The sequence below is a fragment of the Aulonocara stuartgranti genome, assembly GCF_965226115.1.
Source record: "Aulonocara stuartgranti genome assembly, chromosome: 22".
Taxonomy (NCBI): Eukaryota; Metazoa; Chordata; class Actinopteri; order Cichliformes; family Cichlidae; genus Aulonocara; species Aulonocara stuartgranti.
This window is the reverse complement of record NC_138957.1, coordinates 8,995,820-9,014,924: the sequence shown is the minus strand read 5'-3', so window position 1 is coordinate 9,014,924 and position 19,105 is coordinate 8,995,820. Positions and strand designations below refer to the sequence as shown.

Here is a 19,105-nt window from a genome sequence, read left to right as displayed (position 1 = left end):
ATAACCAGTTTAGCCTGCAGTAAAATGGTTTTCATGCAACCTTTGAATACTACTATTAAATACTATTATTAAAATAAAATTAAAAAATACTTCAATAGCATGAAAAATAATACAAACTGATACAAACTGTTTTTGTTACAAGCATGTTGGTTTTTTCTCTCCTTGGGAAATACATCTACTGTGCATTTAGCTACAAAGACAAAAACTGCACACAAAAAAGTTATTGCATCAGTTAAGCATTTCATCACATTTGCTGAGCTGTTTTGAAAAGCTACATTTGAAATTAAATGGCAGTTACAAAAAAAAAAGCGAATCAATTTATGGTCACCTCTGATGAGTAGCATGTCGCAGGGTCAACACAGTATTGAGGATGTAAGCGATGCATGGGATGTAATTTTCTTGTAAGTAAGAAAGTCCATTCAAATCCTAGGCTAGAGGAATTGCCAAGCTGCAACACTTGAAGGTTAAAGTGCAAGAACACCGTTCCAGATCCTTCTGATTCACTCTAACCCCTGCATACACACAACACAGCTTAGACACACCTTTACGGACACTATTCAACAATTCCCATGTTGAAAATGTACAAAGTTATTCAAAGCTATTCGAAGAAACAATTGCTATGAAGTAATATTCAAAATACTTGTGGGTTGAAGAGATATCATTTAAAATTATAACACTTTTGTGTAATTCCTTTTTGTGTTTGCAATGGCAGCCTGTGAAAAGGCAATGCATTTTTAGAAAACTGGGGGTGGGCCAAAAAAGAAATCACACCCACTAGTAAATTTCAACCCCTAGGCGTGAAATAAATCTGCAGGGGGTCATGAAAAAGGGAACTTTAAGGTCGCAGATGCAATGTGTTTGAGTGTCTTTGTGTTTTGATCTGATAAATAAATAGAAATTAAGGTGATGGTCTGCATCAGGTTGATCCGGTGAGGCTGAAAGCGCTCACGTAGCAAGGATATGGTAATAATAATATGGCTGACTTTGACCTGTTAAAAACAACAACTCCCCTTTTTTCTCTTTTTGTTTATATCTCTGTAAGTATGATGGGGGGGCGTAAACATATGGACTTTAATCTCAAATTTCACACAGCCGAGACACAACTTCAAAGTGGAACGGCCTGAAGGATGGAAGCAGAGTGAGAGGGGGAGAAAAAAGCTGAAAGAATAAGGAACAGCAACATTTACATGTATCCAAGGGAGCAGCTGTGAAGGGGAACATACAATATTTAAAAGGATGGAGACTGAGACAGCCTTTGCTACACAAACATATTTGATCTGTAACTATTATTTCAAGGGCATATCAAGGTAAATAATATCCTTGCAGTGGTGAGGTTTTGAAGTTAGAAAAACATGCCAACTGCCAAAACTCATCATGAACACCCCCACAACACCGACCCACTCCGTTATGACTATATATAGTTCAGACTTCATTAAAGAGTGTCAGTCCTCAGTAGTCGGGACAGTGCAATTGCGTCTTTGATTTGTTTTCCAGCTAACTGACTTCAAAGTTTATAATCACGGCACAGAGCAAAAAAAATGTTCATCATGCTTATTTTATACCAGCGAGAGGAAAACTTAAATTTCCTGTGAATATATCTACTATAAAGATACATCTCCTGGATGCACTGGTACGCATCTTCAGTGATGTACCCTAGGGTCATCAGGTGTTTCGGGTCTCACAACATCATACACCCTCGCCCAGGCGACCCAGCCGGGGGTGATCAGGCCCCGACTTGCGTACCAGTAGCTACCCACGGATCAGCCCTCTTGATCCACAGCCACCTTGTGGCTTTCTCTGCCGCTTCACTCACAGCCTGGATGGCCCTCTTCTTGGCTGCCACAGCCACGCCCAGCCGGCCTAGGACTTTGCAGAGTGATCGTCCTGCAAAGCCCCTACAACCCACTTCTATGGGCTCATAGAAAGTCTTTCAGCCCCTTCCCCTGCACTCCTGCACTAGTTCCTGGTACTTTCCTCGTTTCCTTTCATTGGCCTCCTCAATCCGCTCTTCCCAGGGCACTGTGAGTTCCAGCATGATCAGCTGTTTTGAGGCCTCAGAAATAATTATCATGTCTGGCCGGAGTGATGTTTTTGCAATGTTCTGAGGGAACTTTAGTTGTTTACCCAGGTCAGCCTGTAGCTGCCAATCAGAGGCTGTGTTGAGGAGGCCAGTTGTCAAATGTGGGCGCACCTGGGGTTTCTCTCCAGCCTTAATAAAAGAGATTGCCTTCCTCGGAGCATGATAATGCTTGCTGGTGCTGATTGCTGAGGCAATCTTTTCAGCAACTACTCTGAGCACCTGGTCGTGCCGCCAACGATACCGACCATCGGCCAGGGCCCTTGGGCAGCTGCTAAGGAGGTGTTCTAGGGTCCCTCTTCCAGAGCACAGGGGACAGGCAGGTGTCTCACTCTTTCCCCACAGATGGAGGTTTGCTGGACTTGGCAGAGTGTCGTATACTGCCTGCACTAGGAATCGGATCCGGTGGAAGTCTGCCTGCATGATGTTTGCCCAGGTGACCTTGCGCTGCAAGGTGCTCTCCCACCTTGTCCATGCTCCCTGCCGCTTAAGGCCTACAGCTCTACTTACTCGCTCCTCCTCCACACCTGCTCAGACCTCTTCCTGTAGTAGCTGGTGTCTCTCCTTTCCCTGTGCCCTGCTGACCTGGGCCTTTGGGACGTACCCCAAGCCTGCTCCCCCTGTTGCTAAGACCCCCATCAGTGTTTTCTGCCTTAGGCGTGACTCCGCCACCTCAACTGCCTTCTCAGCCTTCCACTTTCTTCCTGTCCTTACCTCAATACCTGCTGATGCCACCTTGCAGTCTTTAGAATCTCTGTACTGCAGGGCTTCTCGTGTGCGAGCCAACTCTTCTGTGAGACCACTGAAGGGTAACTGCACGCTGTTGCTTGCCCCATACAAGGCAGCGCTGGTGAGCGCTGCCTTGTACAATTCCGCTTGTTCGTGTATTTAGTTACATGCAATGTGTGACAGCACATTTTAAATGACGAAAATAATGTACAAAAGGCACAATTACATGTACATTATATTTAAATGTATCTGTGCGAATGTCTATGTCTATGTGTGTTGCTTGTACCCACCTTTCTAGGGTTTCCACCAGTTTATAAAAGCCCAGCCTGACCTAAAGCCGAGTCATGCATCGCTTTGTAACCAAGCAGCAAGAAGCAACCGACAGCCTTCAGAACATTTGAAACATTTAAATAAATAAATACAAGTGTCAAAAACTGCAGTTTTTCTAATGGACGCTGGCTCCAAAAACTGGGTCAGTCCACATAGACTCATGTGTTAAGATGTGACTGGCTCAGGTGGTAGAGCAGGTCACCTACAAACCGGAAGGTCGGTGGTTTGATCCCAGCTCCTCCAGTCTGCTTGAGCAAGATACTACCCCCATGTTGCTCTCCAATGCATCCATCAGAGTGTGAATCCATCCATCCATCCATCTTCATCCGCTTTGTCCGGGGCCGGGTCGCGGGGGCAGCAGCCTAAGCAAAGAGGCCCAGACCTCCCTCTCCCCAGCCACCTCCTCCAGCTTATCCGGGGGAATACCAAGGCGTTCCCAGGCCAGCCGAGAGATATAATCTCTCCAGCGTGTCCTGGGTCTGCCCTGGGGCCTCCTCCCGGTGGGACATGCCTGGAACACCTCACCCAGGAGGCGCCCAGGGGGCATCCTTGTCAGATGCCCGAACCACCTCAGCTGGCTCCTTTCGATGTGGAGCAGCAGCTGCTCTACTCTGAGCCCCTCCCGGATGGCCGAACTTCTCACCCTATCTCTAAGGGAGAGGCCAGCCACCCTTCGGAGGAAGCTCATTTCTGCCGCTTGTATCCGCGATCTCGTTCTTTCGGTCACTACCCACAGCTCGTGGCCATAGGTGAGGGTAGGGACGTAGATCGACCGGTAAATTTAGAGCTTCGCTTTTACACTCAGCTCCCTCTTCACCACGACGGACCGGTGCAGCGTCCGCATTACTGCAGCTGCAGCCCCAATCCGTCTGTCGATCTCCGGCTCCCTTCTCCCATCACTCGCGAACAAGACCCCGAGATACTTGAACTCCTCCACTTGTGGCAGGAACTCATCCCCGACCCGGAGTGGGCACTCCACCCTTTTCCGGCTGAGAACCATGGCCTCAGATTTGGAGGTGCTGATCCTCATTCCCGCTGCTTCACACTCGGCTGCGAACCGTTCCAGTGCGAGCTGGAGGCCTTCACCCGATGAAGCCAACAGAACCACATCATCTGCAAAAATCAGAGATGAGATTCTGAGGCCACCAAAGCGAAAGCCCTCCGCCACTTGGCTGCGCCTAGAAATCCTGTCCATAAAAATTATGAACAGAACCGGAGACAAAGGGCAGCCCTGGCGAAGCCCATCACCCACCGGGAACGAGTCCGACTTATTGCCGGCAATGCGAACCAAGCTCTTGCAACGGTTGTATAGGGATCGAATGGCCCGTAGCAATGGACTAGACACCCCATACTCCCGCAACACCTCCCACAGGACACCCCGAGGGACACGGTCGAATGCCTTCTCCAAGTCCACAAAACACATGTAGACTGGTTGGGCAAACTCCCATGCACCCTCAAGTATCCTGGAGAGGATAAAGAGCTGGTCCAGTGTTCCGCGACCAGGACGAAAACCGCAGTGTTCCTCCTGTATCCGAGGTTCGACTAACGGACGAACTCTCCTTTCCAGCACCCTGGCATAGACTTTCCCAGGGAGGCTGAGGAGTGTGAATGAATGGAAAAAGTGCTGGTGTGATTAGGTGAATGAATCAGTTGTATAAAGCGCTTTGAGTGCTCAGATACAGTAGAAAAGCGCTATATAAGAACAAGCCCAGTCCATTTAAGATGCCCAGCTTAATAGTATTAAAGACCTTCAAGTTTATGACTGGTACTAAAGGTGTTACAGTTGTCATGGGGTGGAATGGACAAGTTTAACTGAGTGTTTTTCATCTTGCATGGGTTGCTATGTTTTAATCTTTTAATAATGTACCGGTTTCAGTCATTATGCAAATGTACTATTTATAAGATTGGGGAAACCTGCAGTCAGCTGAGACTGAAGAAGTCACTTGGATGAGTGACGAAAGATTTCTCCCACAAAACGCTACGCCCAGATGAACAGAATCAACTTTTGGAGAATAATGGACAGTGTTTTATTCTTATGGTTTTATTGCATGTTTTACTCAGGACTTAGCCCATCTGGGCTAAGTCCTGAGTAATTCCTGGTGAGAAGAAACTCCGGTGATATATAAAACGGAGACTGTCGCTGCCCCCTCTCCTTTTTCAGTTGGCACCAGAGCGAAGAGGCAGACAAGGACGGCCGAGGAAGCTGATCATTTTTTTTTTTTGCCCCGTTGGGACTTCAGTGGATTTTAATGTTGTGGCTGAGGCCATTGACTTTTATTGTATTGTTTTTAATGCTTTTAACTCTGTTCTCCCTGGCCAGGGGTGTTTTTAATTGCTTTAAAAAAAAATTTTTTTGTCGTTAAATAAATTGAATCTTAAAACTTGCCCATTATAATATGCTATTGCCTTGGCTCCCCCACTGCTCTGTCCCAGTCAGTGCATGTGCACTAGCATAGCATGCTAATTTCCGCTAGCTCCAATGCTAATTTCCGCTAGCCCTCTTGCATTGAAAATACCCTTTCTGAGGATAAAGCAATGAGTCTGTTGCACTTTATACTAAATGTTATTTGAAAGTTACGGTCATATTATTAAGGTATGGGTGTAAAATGTGGTGTTTTGTGTGAATTTATGTTAACATGTTTATTTTTCTCATGGTACTAATTTTGGTTTTGCACGCTAAATATTAGTAATTTGAAATTAAAGAGCCTTAACCTGCACTTTACCTAGTTTGGAACTTTTGATAACTCCTAAAGCCAATGTGTATTTCTAATGTACTTCTGAGGTATTTAGTATTGTTTGTGTTTTCTATGCACGTTGAAAATTAGAATCAACAAGGGTGTACAATGAAGAATTATATTGAAAGAAATCTAGAAACACTGGTAGCAATTAGTTGTAATAAGCTATAGATATCAGAGCCGAATGGTTGAACTGTGTTCTGAGCAGTTGCCCAGGTCAGGGTTTTTTTTTTTCTGTGCTTATTTCAATCCGGTTGTTCAGTGATGACGCGACGAATCCTACTTCCGGGCCTAAAGTAGTCTGCGTTTAATATGGCTTTTGTGTTGTTAACATGTTTAATGTTATGTATTTTCTTCTATTTGATCTCAAAAAGCTCCTAAAACAGTGACCGAGGGAGGTCACTGTTGACCTCCCTCGGCTTTTATTACCGCTAATCATTTATTTAAGCTCAGTTTTTGAAACCTTAGGATGTAACTACAGCCCAGCCCATGCAGCAGTATATGAATGACTAACCTCGTATTGTGGATGGATTTTCTCAGTTGTTCTCCTGGTTGAAGTTTGGTCCTTTTGCAGCATCCTGCCATGCGATTACATTTGTTCCTGACCACCGACAACACTCACGTTAACTTTTATCGAGTGGAAAAAAAAGTTAGCCTGTTTATATTATGCTAACATAGCTGTGTCGCTAGCGGTCACGTAGCACATCATTATATACCAGCTAGCCAAACTTCAGTAACCCTACAAACGTCACTGCTGTTTAGTTTTCTGTCTTCATTTATATTGGAAGTGATAACAGAGTTGTACGTTTTAATTTGTTTCCAAATCAGTCAGGACATGCTATATTGTATTTAGATAGAAGCTAGCTTCTAACTCTGTTAAATGTCATAAATTCCGTTTTCATGGATGCCTGGATGTTAAACTCAATTTTTACACCTGGTAGGGCAGAACGCTGATCATTTTATTAAAGATGAAAGACTTTAGACAGTTTTTCAACTCTCAGTAATGCCATAGTGATCGTTTGATATATTGCAGCGGAGTTTAGGTCCAGACACGGCTAGTGACGTCAGACTGAACAACCGGATAGGGTTGGTTTTGAAAACCCGAGAAGAATCGAGGATCACTTTTCCAGTACTGGATGACGAGCCCCAGTCCAAAGAGCTGGATGAACTGGTAGATTGTAACTCGACTGGTTACGAACACACAGTTACTATTGAATATTGACAGACTTCTTCCTAGCGGTTCACGTCCCGCGATGCAGGGTCCTGCATCGAAGGAAATTGACTTTTAAAGAAGGACACAAAGACAACACAAAATTGGGTTTATTTTCAAAAAGCGCGCTCTACTTTAGTTTAATTGTGCACAACCTACTGAACTCTTATTGTTAATAAATGCTGTTTTGTTTTCCATAACTGTGGTGTACAAGTCCTCTGTCAGACACCCTTGGCTCCTATGAATCTAGAACCTGTCTGGCCCATATTTTCCTTCTGTCCTCATACTGTGGTTAAAGATAACTATACTGCATTCAAAGAAGGCAAGAAGTAGCACTAGCAGGTCTTACATTCCCACTACTTGTGTTACACCAGTGCTACAGTACCATAACGCCATATCTTCAGTACAGTCAACTTTTATACGACATCGCTCACCCTCTGATGAATTCACCACTGCATCTGATGTCAATCAGTCGTGTTGTTCCTATTAGTTGCTTGACTTGAAATTAACTGGCAGATCATTTCCTTTAGTTTCACAAACAACTATTTCTGTACTTCATAACTGTAAATGTCTTCCTGAATTGACATCTAAGCAACTTTTCACTATTTTTTCAAAGCTCGTTACTCCATGTCTTTCCCTCTGGTCTGTTTTAATAAAGAGTTTAAAAGCCCCCCAAAATTTATGCTGGAGCTACACACATTAAATTTGGTAATGTACCTTATTACATTTAGCATAGCGATTAGAAGTTAGTTATGTGCACAGAGAAATGCTTATACCAGCGCAGCAACACTGTTTTTCCCCGCCTGTGCCGCACAATTAACATTGTAGGGTTAATAGCACTGCACAAAGCTAAACGTGAAATGCCTCAGCCCCCTGACTCCAAATGCCAGTTTGGAGTCAAGGTCGTTTTATGGTAAAGACTCTGCTTTGACTACACAGATGTAGCACAATAAATATGCGATTTGACTTCACATTTGGGGTTTGTATGCTTTTCCCTATATTCCCTGTTTTTCTTTGCCTTTTTCTATCAGTTTTTCTTTTTCTTCTTTCTTTTAAACATGTTCCTTTACGTGTCTTAATTTTGATATCATTTGCTTTTGTCACTTCATGCTCTTAGATGAATAATGAAAAGTTATGTTATGTTTTTAAAACTAATTTTTAAAGATTAAAAAAAAAAAACTCTTGACAAAGCATTCCTTGTTTTCATTGCTAGTATTTGCTGCCGTTGACTTGAAGTCCTTTGGAGATCGATCACACTCAATCTAAGCCTCCATTTAGTAAGTGACACACAGTGACCTCTGGTCACATTAGTGTTCACTTCAGGAGACACGGGGACACTTCAACATTGATCAGGGTGTTTTAATCTCAGTAAGATTAAGAGCCCTCCAGTTAATTACAGAACAAACAGCTAGAGGCAGCTGCTTTAGATCCTGAACATGATTAAGGCAAATACTAGTGGGTTAGCACAATTCATGAAATCAAAAAGCCAGTGCTTTTTATGTTTTCAGCTACAACAGATGTAATTAACCATTATTATAGTCGCATATGTATAACAGTCATCCAATAAGTGCAACATATAGGCAAGATAACACTAAAGCAATAGCTAGAGGCTATAGGTTTTTTCTCCCCCTTTTAAATAAATGTAATTAAATCTGGTATGTGTGTAAACTTCTCTTTCCAAAACCAATTAAAAACCACACACAGGCTTGATAGCATAAATACTTTTTAATATTCTTAAAGATTATTTGTATGAGTATTAAAAAAAAGTCTGAGTAGTTAGCAGGGCTGCCACTGCTGCAAGTGGGTCTTCAGCTTGAACCTGTTCTGTGCAAGTCTTTTCAGGGTCTCTTCACATGAAATACGTGCTAGCTTATGATGAGATAAAACAAATAAGGAGCCAGATTGAGCTCAGTTAGGCATATTAAAATAAATAAATAAATAAATAAAACAAGTGCAGTAAAATCCCCCTACCAACATTTTTCAAGGGGAACTCAAAGACAGTCAGAAAATGATCCACGACGCTCTGATCTCTGGTCAAGAAATAGTCCCACTTATACATCCCAGGATATTTCATTTTTTGGGAAAAAAAAAAATGTAACGCAAGGTCTTACAGTATGCTAAGCTAAACTAACTGGTTAAGTTAAGCTAGTCTAATGGTCTGTCAGCCCCCAAAAGCAAGTCTTGAACTTGAACTTGAAGCCAGTTTAAAATGCCTTAGGTGTTTATATAAACTAGCTTTGATTTAACTGGTCATTTGGACATAAAGACCGCATATTTTGACTCACCAATAAAGTCTAGTTTAAAAAAAAAAAAGGTTAAAACTTTTGGTGAGTCTATATTCTGAATGCCATATCGCTTTCTAGTAGTCTATGCGTTTGACAGATTTGACAATAACGCTAACAAACACACAACAAGACTTACTTTGATTCAAATATATTTAAGCCCAGTCTACCTGTTTGTCTGTTTGAAATGTTTGAAAGGAAAAACAAATACAACAAACAACTCTTATTCAAAAACTAATTCAGTGTAACCTTGAAACAGAGCACAGCGGGTTCAGTAGGACCCCATACCTCACAGTAAGAAGTTAACTGGAAAAAAAGGTTTTCACAGCCTTTTAGCACTTTCTAATTTTGCTGGTCTGCTCACCATCGATCTAGCGCTGAAATTGACTCGTCTGCCAGTGATAGATGACTGCATCCTCCCTTGTATGCATTCCTAATCAAATAAGTTGCTTTTAACTTTATTAACTTGGACAAGCTCACTTCAGATAAGCCTGTCCCTTTAAGCCACTGCAGAGTGGAAATCAGCCTCTGGAGGTGATGAGAGTTGACTCTGGGAGCCTGAGATGTGAGCTTTAGGTCGCTGTGCCATTGTCTGACGCTTGGCCTGAGGCTCCAGTGAGAATCACTTCCTCTAATGGAAAACTATTGTCTGCCACTGAGGACATACAGCTGTGAGGAATAAGGATCAGCCTATCTGGACTTATGCACAAGACAGAATGAAGCTCTCCACCGGAGAGAAAGCTATTTTGGAATTGTAATATCCACTGAAGTCGTCTCTGATTAAGCAGTACATCTGCAATAGACTGTGCTCTTGTATATGAGGCCGGGTGGTGTTTTCCTGCATGCTTGTAATGCATACAAAGAAGCAGGAAAAACAACATAAAAGAAAAAAAGTAGCTATCTTTCCTTCCAGCGCTGGCATATATGTTAACTTGGGTAATGGGACTAAACATCTAAAAGTGTCAAAACAATGCAACAATAAGGCACTTGGTGAATTATTTATTCATTGGAGCTGATTTGATAGAGGTTAATGAGCACAACAGGGTGAGAATAGACGTGTCTCTGCTAGAATTATGATGCCTTTTCCTTAGCATGTTGCATTATTTATTTACTCATCCTTAGCTATGCCTCAGGATCTAACGCAAGAGGTAGACACATCCATTCTGATAACAGTTTGAATTGGGAACCATGGAAGTGAGGTTCACAATCAGTTCAGAGCACTCTTGCTATATGTAAAATGTATACACAGCCGGTGAAGCTCTGAAGGAAATATCCCCCGACAGACTGTCCCTGAGGATATGGAACTCCATTTGCCTCACGGGTTTCCTTCCATCCCTTCGTTCTGAAGATGTGTGATACAGGCACGATCTTTCCCCTCCTTTTTGTGCATCTCAACAGGTCACCACTCCATCCCCTCCCCCACAGGATTCACCTCGGCCCAGACTGTGAAAATCTGGACGTCTGCAATTCGTCCGAAGGACAGAGTCCGTAGCTTGTTTCTTTCCCTTCATCAGAAATGGGTTTGAATCTGTGTGGGCCTGAATGTTTGGAAGGAAACGATTCATCAAGTCTATCAAGGAAATAAAGAAGAGAGAACAATATGACGATTAACAAAAACAAAAACAAAAAAAAAGGCAAAAACAATGCTTTGTTTGGACTGCACAACATTCATTGGCCTGCTGGCGAATCTAGGCAACCTAGTACTAGGGTTTGTTTTTTCACTAAATAGGCAGATTTTCAGAAGCCAGACCATGTTACATTTCAAATTAGGTTTTATACATTTTGGCATTACAGCTGTAAATGGTTTTCCATTGGGATGTTCCAAAGAGGTGAAAAGCCTTCACAAAGGGGTGGACTTAATTATACCCCTTAAAACAACACTCGATGTTCTATAGACTAATTGTGCGGGTGAGCAATGGATAGGCATTGCAAAAAAACTGGGAGGTATCAGGGGCCGTTTGAGGTTCAATGTCTTGCTCAAGGACATCTCAACCTGTGGACTAGAGAAGCCGGCTGATTGGTGAACAACCTGCTCTACCTTCTGGCAGATAATCCGGTGGGACTTGAATCCCCTCTAGAAGATTGTGGAAGGGCATAACAGGGGAGCTGCAGAGGGTTGAGCTTTCTAGAGGCAATTGTTAGAATTTCACAATCTCTGGAAAAACAGCTTTACTTCTAAAGATCCATTATGACAACAACATTGCGCTGCCTCAAAGTCACATTAATATTTGATGTGCTATGATAACATTGTGTCCTCTGCAGAATATTTCATTTTAGGGGTTTTTCACTTGACATTCAAACAGGTTAGACCATCATGTGAGAATTCCTCTGACAGGCAAACATTTTCATCTGGGAGGATTAGTGTTGTTCGACTGTAACTAGCCCTCAGCCAACCCAGATAAAACATGATCCTATTGGATGGTTGAGATGGTTGTGATCTTTATACTTGGACTCTAATAGAGAAGCTTTGCATAACATCCCTTCATAGTTCCCTTTTAGCTTTAAGTACAACCTTCATTTGAACTAACTTTCTCCTGATTGGTTGCTCCTCGCTTAGAGGTTAAGGCAGCAGGTGAGTGGGACTTATTCTTTTAACCAGATTTGGTGCCAAAGATGACTCTATCTGAGATATCTGCTCTCACTGATCATCATACGTAGCAAAAAGGTTAAAAGCAGTTTGAAGCCTTAGCCTTATAGGATTACCAGGATGTGACCCAACCTAATCATTTGAATGTGTTTATACATCGTTTTAAAAATAAATTGGATTATATTTTATTTTTCTGTTTTTTTAAGAATCTGTCTTGAATTTTGTTTAAAATAGTTTTGAGCATCAGCTGATTGGATCAATAAAATTAAAGCCTGAATTTCATGCGAACTCTTTTCTTTTTGGTAACACGTCGAGATTTTAAATAAATAAGAAAAAAATTAGCTTTGCCCTGTTTGAGATAGAGTGTGTTATTATGTTGTATCATTTTTAACATAAATCACATTACATGTCTGCACACTACTTGAAAGTCTTTGAAGTGTAACTGAAAATCATCATGCCTTTAAGTACTTTATATTTGTGATGTAGACCTGTAAATTAAGTTTACATGCTAAAACCCATAAACCTTATATAACTATGTACACTGCACTGTATCAACGCATGATTTCACATCTATACTACTGTTACATTGTTGCCTGTTCTCTTTCCCCACCACCAGATCCAACTTTGAACATAGCACGACAAGTTTAGATGAACAATATCATCACTGACAGCATACGCATGATGCAGCAAACAACATACCTTCAGCACCATTGGAATAAATGGATGGACGCCCCTGTGCAGCCAGTACTTCGACCTAGAAGGAAATATATAAACCAGTGTGACTATTCAAGTTTACGTCATAAACCCAGGTAACAACAAATAGCATGAAAAGAAATGCCAAGACACATAATATTTTATGGTTCAATTATTGTAACAGAGGACATATTTTTATCAAAGTCTTATGATAAAGTTATTTCACTACACAGTTAGTTGAAATATTCCTGCTATTTATCATACTTTTTTTACAGGTTTTTTTTTTCTTTTTTTGGTTACATACATCTAATTATTCCCAGCTTTGCAGCTGGATTACGCACTCAACAGAGACAGTAAAACATATTACACTGAAGTTTAGAGGGTTTATGAGCAGCTACATTAGGGGAGAGGTTAAACTGGGTCAGTTTGTTTACCTTGTGGAACGGAGGTCTTTTTAAACAGCTACTGCCATCCCTCTCTCTGCGGAGGTCAGCTGGGGGTCATTTAGAGTCTCTTTAATGGACGGGGCAGAGGCAGGCACTTTATATGACTGGGAAAGGGGTCACATGACCAGAGGAGAACAGAAAGAGCAAAACAAGAAGAGAGAGGGAAAGAGAGAGAGAACCCCCCCTCCCCCACCAACACCCTCCACCTCACCCCCTTAACCACACACCTGACCCCTGTGGGAGGTCAAGGAGTCTTTCTTTCTTTTTCAGTTTGACGTGGTCCTATGAGCCATTTCTGTAAGGGTAAACACCCAGAAAGTTAATGTGTGTTTACTGATGATGCTTGACGCGATCAGCGCTTGCTTCCCAGCGAATTATGTGAGCAAACAGAGCGGATAGATTTTCAAGAGCGCCGATGCCGTTATCGCTAAATCCCCTAAATCTCAGTCGGAGATATTTCCTACGAAAAGCAGCACACGGAGTTCGAATACAAATAGGAAACTGTTGTTATCCGATCACCAAGGTCATCTGCTAGGTCACAAACAGCTGTATCCACTATTCGTATGTATTTTTTGGGAAGTTCATCTTGCCTATGCCGATATTTGACTTTACGGTGATAATCACTGTGGCTTACTACATTAAAAGGCTTGTGTGTGGTTGTAAATATTGCAAGCGTGTTTTTTTTTTAGTTTAAATTATAACGCTTTTTAATGAGTTCATAATTATTCTCTTTGACACAAGTATTTTCTTTCAAAATGTTTATTTAGCATCAACAAAGAGGGAAATATTAAAGGGCTTACATAAGCTTAAAATCAATATAGTGAACAAATCTCTAGATGGAAATGACTGCCAATTCACCAGCATGTGACCGAGCATCTTAAAACTCATTGTTATGCCTACACAGTCAGAGAAGTATATTGTTAAAAAGTCAAAAAAAAAAAAATGACACCAAAATGACTTACTTAGATTGTCTAAAAAAAAATTTTTTTTAAAAATTCCACAAACATTAAAAAGCTCCTGGACTGTTTTGCAGCTCTGGTTGTGCAGTGTACATAGAGTATGCGCAGCTATTTATAGATGTACTTAAGTGGATGTTTGGGGGGCATAATCAATGAACACAACTACACAGGCTTTTCAGAATAAAACAGCTGACAATATCCACAGTTACACACCATGCTTTTATAAGCCCTTTAACACTAAATAACTATTATTTTACAAAAAAAGAGGAGGAAACAGCAATACAATATGTATACAGGATGTTTTTTTGTCTTTTTTTCAGTTTGTAAATCATTTACAAGGGACACAATTTCACCGATTACCCCTCAGAGAAAATATCTACAGAACTGCACTTTCCTAGAACTAAGCTACTACATTTTTAAGAGATCAACCACGCAGTTGAAGGTCTAAAGAATAGAGGGTGATAAATTAAGTTGCACTGGCAGCTGTGTAGAAACATTGTATCGAACACCTTACAGTGGCTCGCTAATCATTACCAAGTTAAATAGCTTGATACAATGTCATTCTTCACAATCACATAGCTGAGAGAGAAACTTAATGTACTATGAAGCTTTTTTCTTAATCTTATTGTCCAGTCGATTTCTCCTAGGGGGAAAGGATAGATTACCTAAATTGCTTCACACTTTTTATCCAGTGGGAGTATCTTTTTAGAATCAGGGGGATTCCACGTTTTTGTCTCATTCAGTGTCTCGCTATGATCACCGTTTGGTTTGGATTATTTTTTTGCGGTTTATGTTTTCAATTCTAAAAAGGTGGGAGCGTCCATAAAAAATCCATTACTTGGGGTTGTAACAGCCATGAGGACTCAGGTGCGGGTTGTATAAACAGTTCAATATCTTGAGTATGGCTGATCTCTGTACACTCCCTTGGTTGTTCGTGCTGACGGAGCCTTGCTGCGATTGTTTGCCCACTCTTCCTGACCTGATTAAGAAGAAAAGGAAAGAAACAGATGTGGAGTGATTACAGAGGCGTCGCACTTAAATCAATTTCAAGCTCTATGCAAATACTGTAAATATGCTCCCTTCCATGCAATTATTACAGCACAAAGTTAGCCGTGCTCTGGGTGTCTGGTATTGATGCTGCTGGTGAAAACAAAAAGCACTTTCATGCTGCGAGCACAAACAGCGACTCGCACCAAGAAGCTTGACTTTCACCTGGAAGTATTCATCACAGATAATTGAATGAGAGGATCAAATAGCTACTTGAAAAGAGCCCGTTTAGTGGCTCCTAGCAAAAAAGGTCACAATTACCATTAGCCCAAATCAGCCCAGTTCACCCGCTGGTACTGTCAATGTGAAAGTGCCAGTATCGAGGCACCCTTTGTCTGATCTTCAGCCAGCACTGAGACTTCCCTAGAGCTGGGCTCACAAAGGGATTTTTTTCCTTCTGTGTAAAGGCTCACTGTTGGCAGCACATAGCCAATACCCCTTAATTAAACCTGTCACCTCTCCACTGACAGTCACTTTGAAGAAACACACCAAGGTAACCTTGTGTTTTGAGAACATGGATGCACATCAACTCTGTTTATCTGTTTCCTTTGAACTGTCGTCCTCTTTTCAGTGTGCCGCAGCACCCCCCCTGGGTTTTCAGCTTCATACGATGCTAGGAAACACTCTAATGAGCAGGAGGTGCTTAGTTCTTCCACTTGTGTGGTCAGAAAAGTTGGGAAAGTTTTAAAAACTTTGACTTATTGCCAAAAACGAAAAGATATGAGTTTACGATGCATTTGCTTTGCCTAATTAAGAAGTCACAAACTCCCAGCAAAGTCTTATTCTGCTTTAAAACACAAAAATATGCAACATAAGGTGAATCTCTACAACACATATAAATTATACATTTCAGTAATTAAAAAGTTGATCATGTCTTTGCAGTCAGTCACTAAAAAACCTGTTTGACTGGCCTTGGTAAAGCTTGGTGAAGCTAAATTAAAGCAGACACACCTTCGTATTAACACAGTGTTTTCATCTTTTCACCCAGACTGTGAGGAATTTACAGACTGACATTAAACCCAGGACAACCAGACTTGTGTATTTACAGGTACACACAAAGGCCGCACATACATAATCAAAGAAGGATGGACCTTCACAGTACAGTAGCATGTATTAGCCCTGCTATCACTGAAATGTACTTTGCAGGAGACGTGACCTTGGCCCATTTCTCACTATATCTTGTCAAAAGCTGACACAGGATTGCTGAACATTATCTGAGATTTGTCTGAACTTTGCTGCGGTCGGAGTTATTGGCGACTCTTTCCAGACGCGATAAACTGCCTGTAAAGCCGAGAGCAACATTTTCAAGTTGTGCTGAGGTGACTGCAGAGACAGATGTTACTGTGGCACAAACATCACACATGCTTAAGTTAATTAGAAATGTTGGTGAAACTTCAGTGACTGGGCAGATGGAAGTGCAGGGATCAAAGATAAATACTGTATGATCCCATCGAGGTCATGGAAGAATCTTTGTATAACGAATTTTAGCCTGCTAAGAAGCTGCTGGATCCACCCAAATCCCTTTTCCATAAGCCACGTTTTTTTATCCAGAATGTTTAAATGAATATATTTATTCCCCAATGCCTAAAGTATTGTGTTATTTTTGATTTTCTTGCATTTGTTTGCATCTCTACTTTATGCCAGCACACAACACAATCTAAACAAGCCATGTTGACTTTCTCAAAGACATTTCTTCCATGAAACACAATTTAATATGTAACAGGCTTTCATTTAATCTGCTTTCTTCATAATGCCAGCACAGTAGCAAGTAATCTGCCAGTGCAGCATCTGTCATTTCCCTCTTTTCAGAGCTGTAAAACATGTGTGTATAAACACAATCCGTTCCCAGGTCAGCTCCCTTCTTTGCACTGCAGTTAAAGTTACTGTTGTTGAACATTTAAGTACTCCAAATCCAGTGTTATCTCCTAAGCTAACAACTCGCCTGGCACTGTATGAAGTACAAACAGAAACCAAACACAGTTGCACAGTAACCCTGCTATCAGTAGCTGGTGTTTTATAGGTGTAGTTAAAGGTGGTGCGGACAGGTACAGTTTTTTTTAGTTTTCTCATTAGTTTTGTTTGCCTCAGATTGGGAACCTCACCGAGGTGTGTCCCGCCTCTTGCCCTCTGGTAGATGACTCTGATAAGGACAAGCGGAAGAGGACGGCTGAATAGTTTTGCAAGTTCACAAAATCTTTTCTGTTTTCCACAATATTCTCTTTCTTGGCTGCAGTTAATGAAAAAATATTTTACCACCTAGTTTTAGCTTTAAGCAGTTTTAGGTAGCTATAATAACCTTAGTGACATATGATTCATATAGCCATATACGCTCAAATGTGTTTGAGTGAGAGTGATAGAAGATCCTGTTCACTGGAGCAGATTTGTAGAAAACAATGAATTTAGTAAAAAGTGAGTCTTTATAATGCTTGTTGTTAAGGATCTCCCAATAACTGGGACTCTGTAATGCTATTATGAACCATTTTAACTGAAGACTTTCTGATTCTTATAGGTACAACATTTTTAAATTACAATCTAATGTTAAAAATGTTTAATAATTGTATCAATACCTGTTTTGTCTTTGCTGTATTTGCTATTGTTACAAAGTCTTTTGTCCTCTTTTCTCAATCTAAAAAAAACCAAAACAGATTTTTGAACTCACTGATAATGTTACCTGCATAAATAATACTTTTTCTAGGTTTCAAAATGTTATGAATATTTATTAATGCACTGTTACATATTAATTGATGCTTCTTAACATATGGTGCTAGCTAGTGTTTTATTATGACTTTAATTTGCATATATGTGTGTGTGTGTTTGCAGAGCCGCATATGCTAAAGAGCATGCGGCTCTTTAGTCCTTATAGTGCGGCTCAGCGTGGTTTGGGAAAATTAAATTTTTTTAAAGTAATTAGCTGAAGTGTAATTTATTTATGTTAGTTCTTTTTTAACTTGTAGTTCTAAATTGGAAGATTATTGTGATATTGAAATATAAAAATACAATTATATTCTATTATTTTTTCATCGCTCAAAATAAGCGTCACACTCGCGGAAGCCGGTGTACCCGCCGAAACTTTCAACCCCAGGTAGGCCAATTATGGGTCTTCAGATAAGATAAGATAAGATAACCTTTATTAGTCCCACACGTGGGAAATTTGTTTTGTCACAGCAGGAAGTGGACAGTGCAAAAGTTATGACGCAAAAATTAGAATACAATAAGAATAAATACAGTACACAACTGTACAGAATAGAATAAAATAATATACTATATACAGTAGAATAAAATAGAATAAAAATATACAATAAGATAAAAATAGAATACGAATGCTATATACAACTGAGTAAAAATACAACGATGCCAGAAAAGATTATTGCACTTAGTGTTATTGCACATGTGTGGATGTGTGTGCTTGATCAGTTAAAGTCTTTGTTGTGGAGTCTGACAGCAGTGGGGAGGAAAGACCTGCGAAATCTCTCCGTCCCACACCGTGGGTGCCGCAGTCTCCCACTGAAGGAGCTGCTCAGTGCTGTCACAGTCTGCTGCATGGGGTGGGAGATGTTGTCCATCAGGGATGACAGCTTAGCCGCCGTTCTCCTGTCACTCACCACCTCCACTGGGTCCAGAGGGCATCCTAGAACAGAGCTGGCCCTTCGGATCACCCTGTTCAGTCTCTTCCTGTCCCCAGCAGAGATGCTGCCGCCCCAGCAGACCACGCCATAAAAGATAGCAGAAGCCACCACAGAGTCATAGAAGGTCTTCAGGAGTGGGCCCTCCACCCCAAACGACCTGAGTCTCCGCAGCAGGTACAGCCTGCTCTGCCCTTTCCTGTAGAGGGCGTCTGAGTTATGAGTCCAGTCCAGTCTGTTGTTCAGATGAACACCAAGGTACCTGTAGCTGTCCACAGCCTCAATGTCCATACCCTGGATGTTCAGTGGTTGCAGTGGAGAATGCTTGTGCCTGCGGAAGTCTACCACCAGTTCCTTGGTTTTACTGGCGTTGATCTGGAGGTAGTT

At 41.3% G+C, this 19,105-nt stretch overlaps 1 protein-coding gene and 1 long non-coding RNA gene across 4 annotated transcripts in view; one reads left to right on the top strand and one right to left on the bottom strand.

The window, feature by feature from the left end:
- LOC309698366 overlaps positions 1–19,105 on the top strand; it is a 310,269-nt gene that overhangs the window by 31,780 nt on the left and 259,384 nt on the right. The window lies entirely within an intron of this gene.
- khdrbs3 (KH domain containing, RNA binding, signal transduction associated 3) overlaps positions 13,833–19,105 on the bottom strand; it is a 153,483-nt gene continuing 148,210 nt past the window's right edge. For all 3 annotated transcript variants that reach the window (XM_082520722.1, XM_082520723.1, XM_082520724.1), the window contains exon 9: positions 13,833–15,027. In XM_082520722.1, coding sequence (XP_082376848.1) covers positions 14,936–15,027 — 92 coding nt within the window. In that variant the 3' untranslated portion in view covers positions 13,833–14,935. The remainder of the gene's footprint in view (positions 15,028–19,105) is intronic.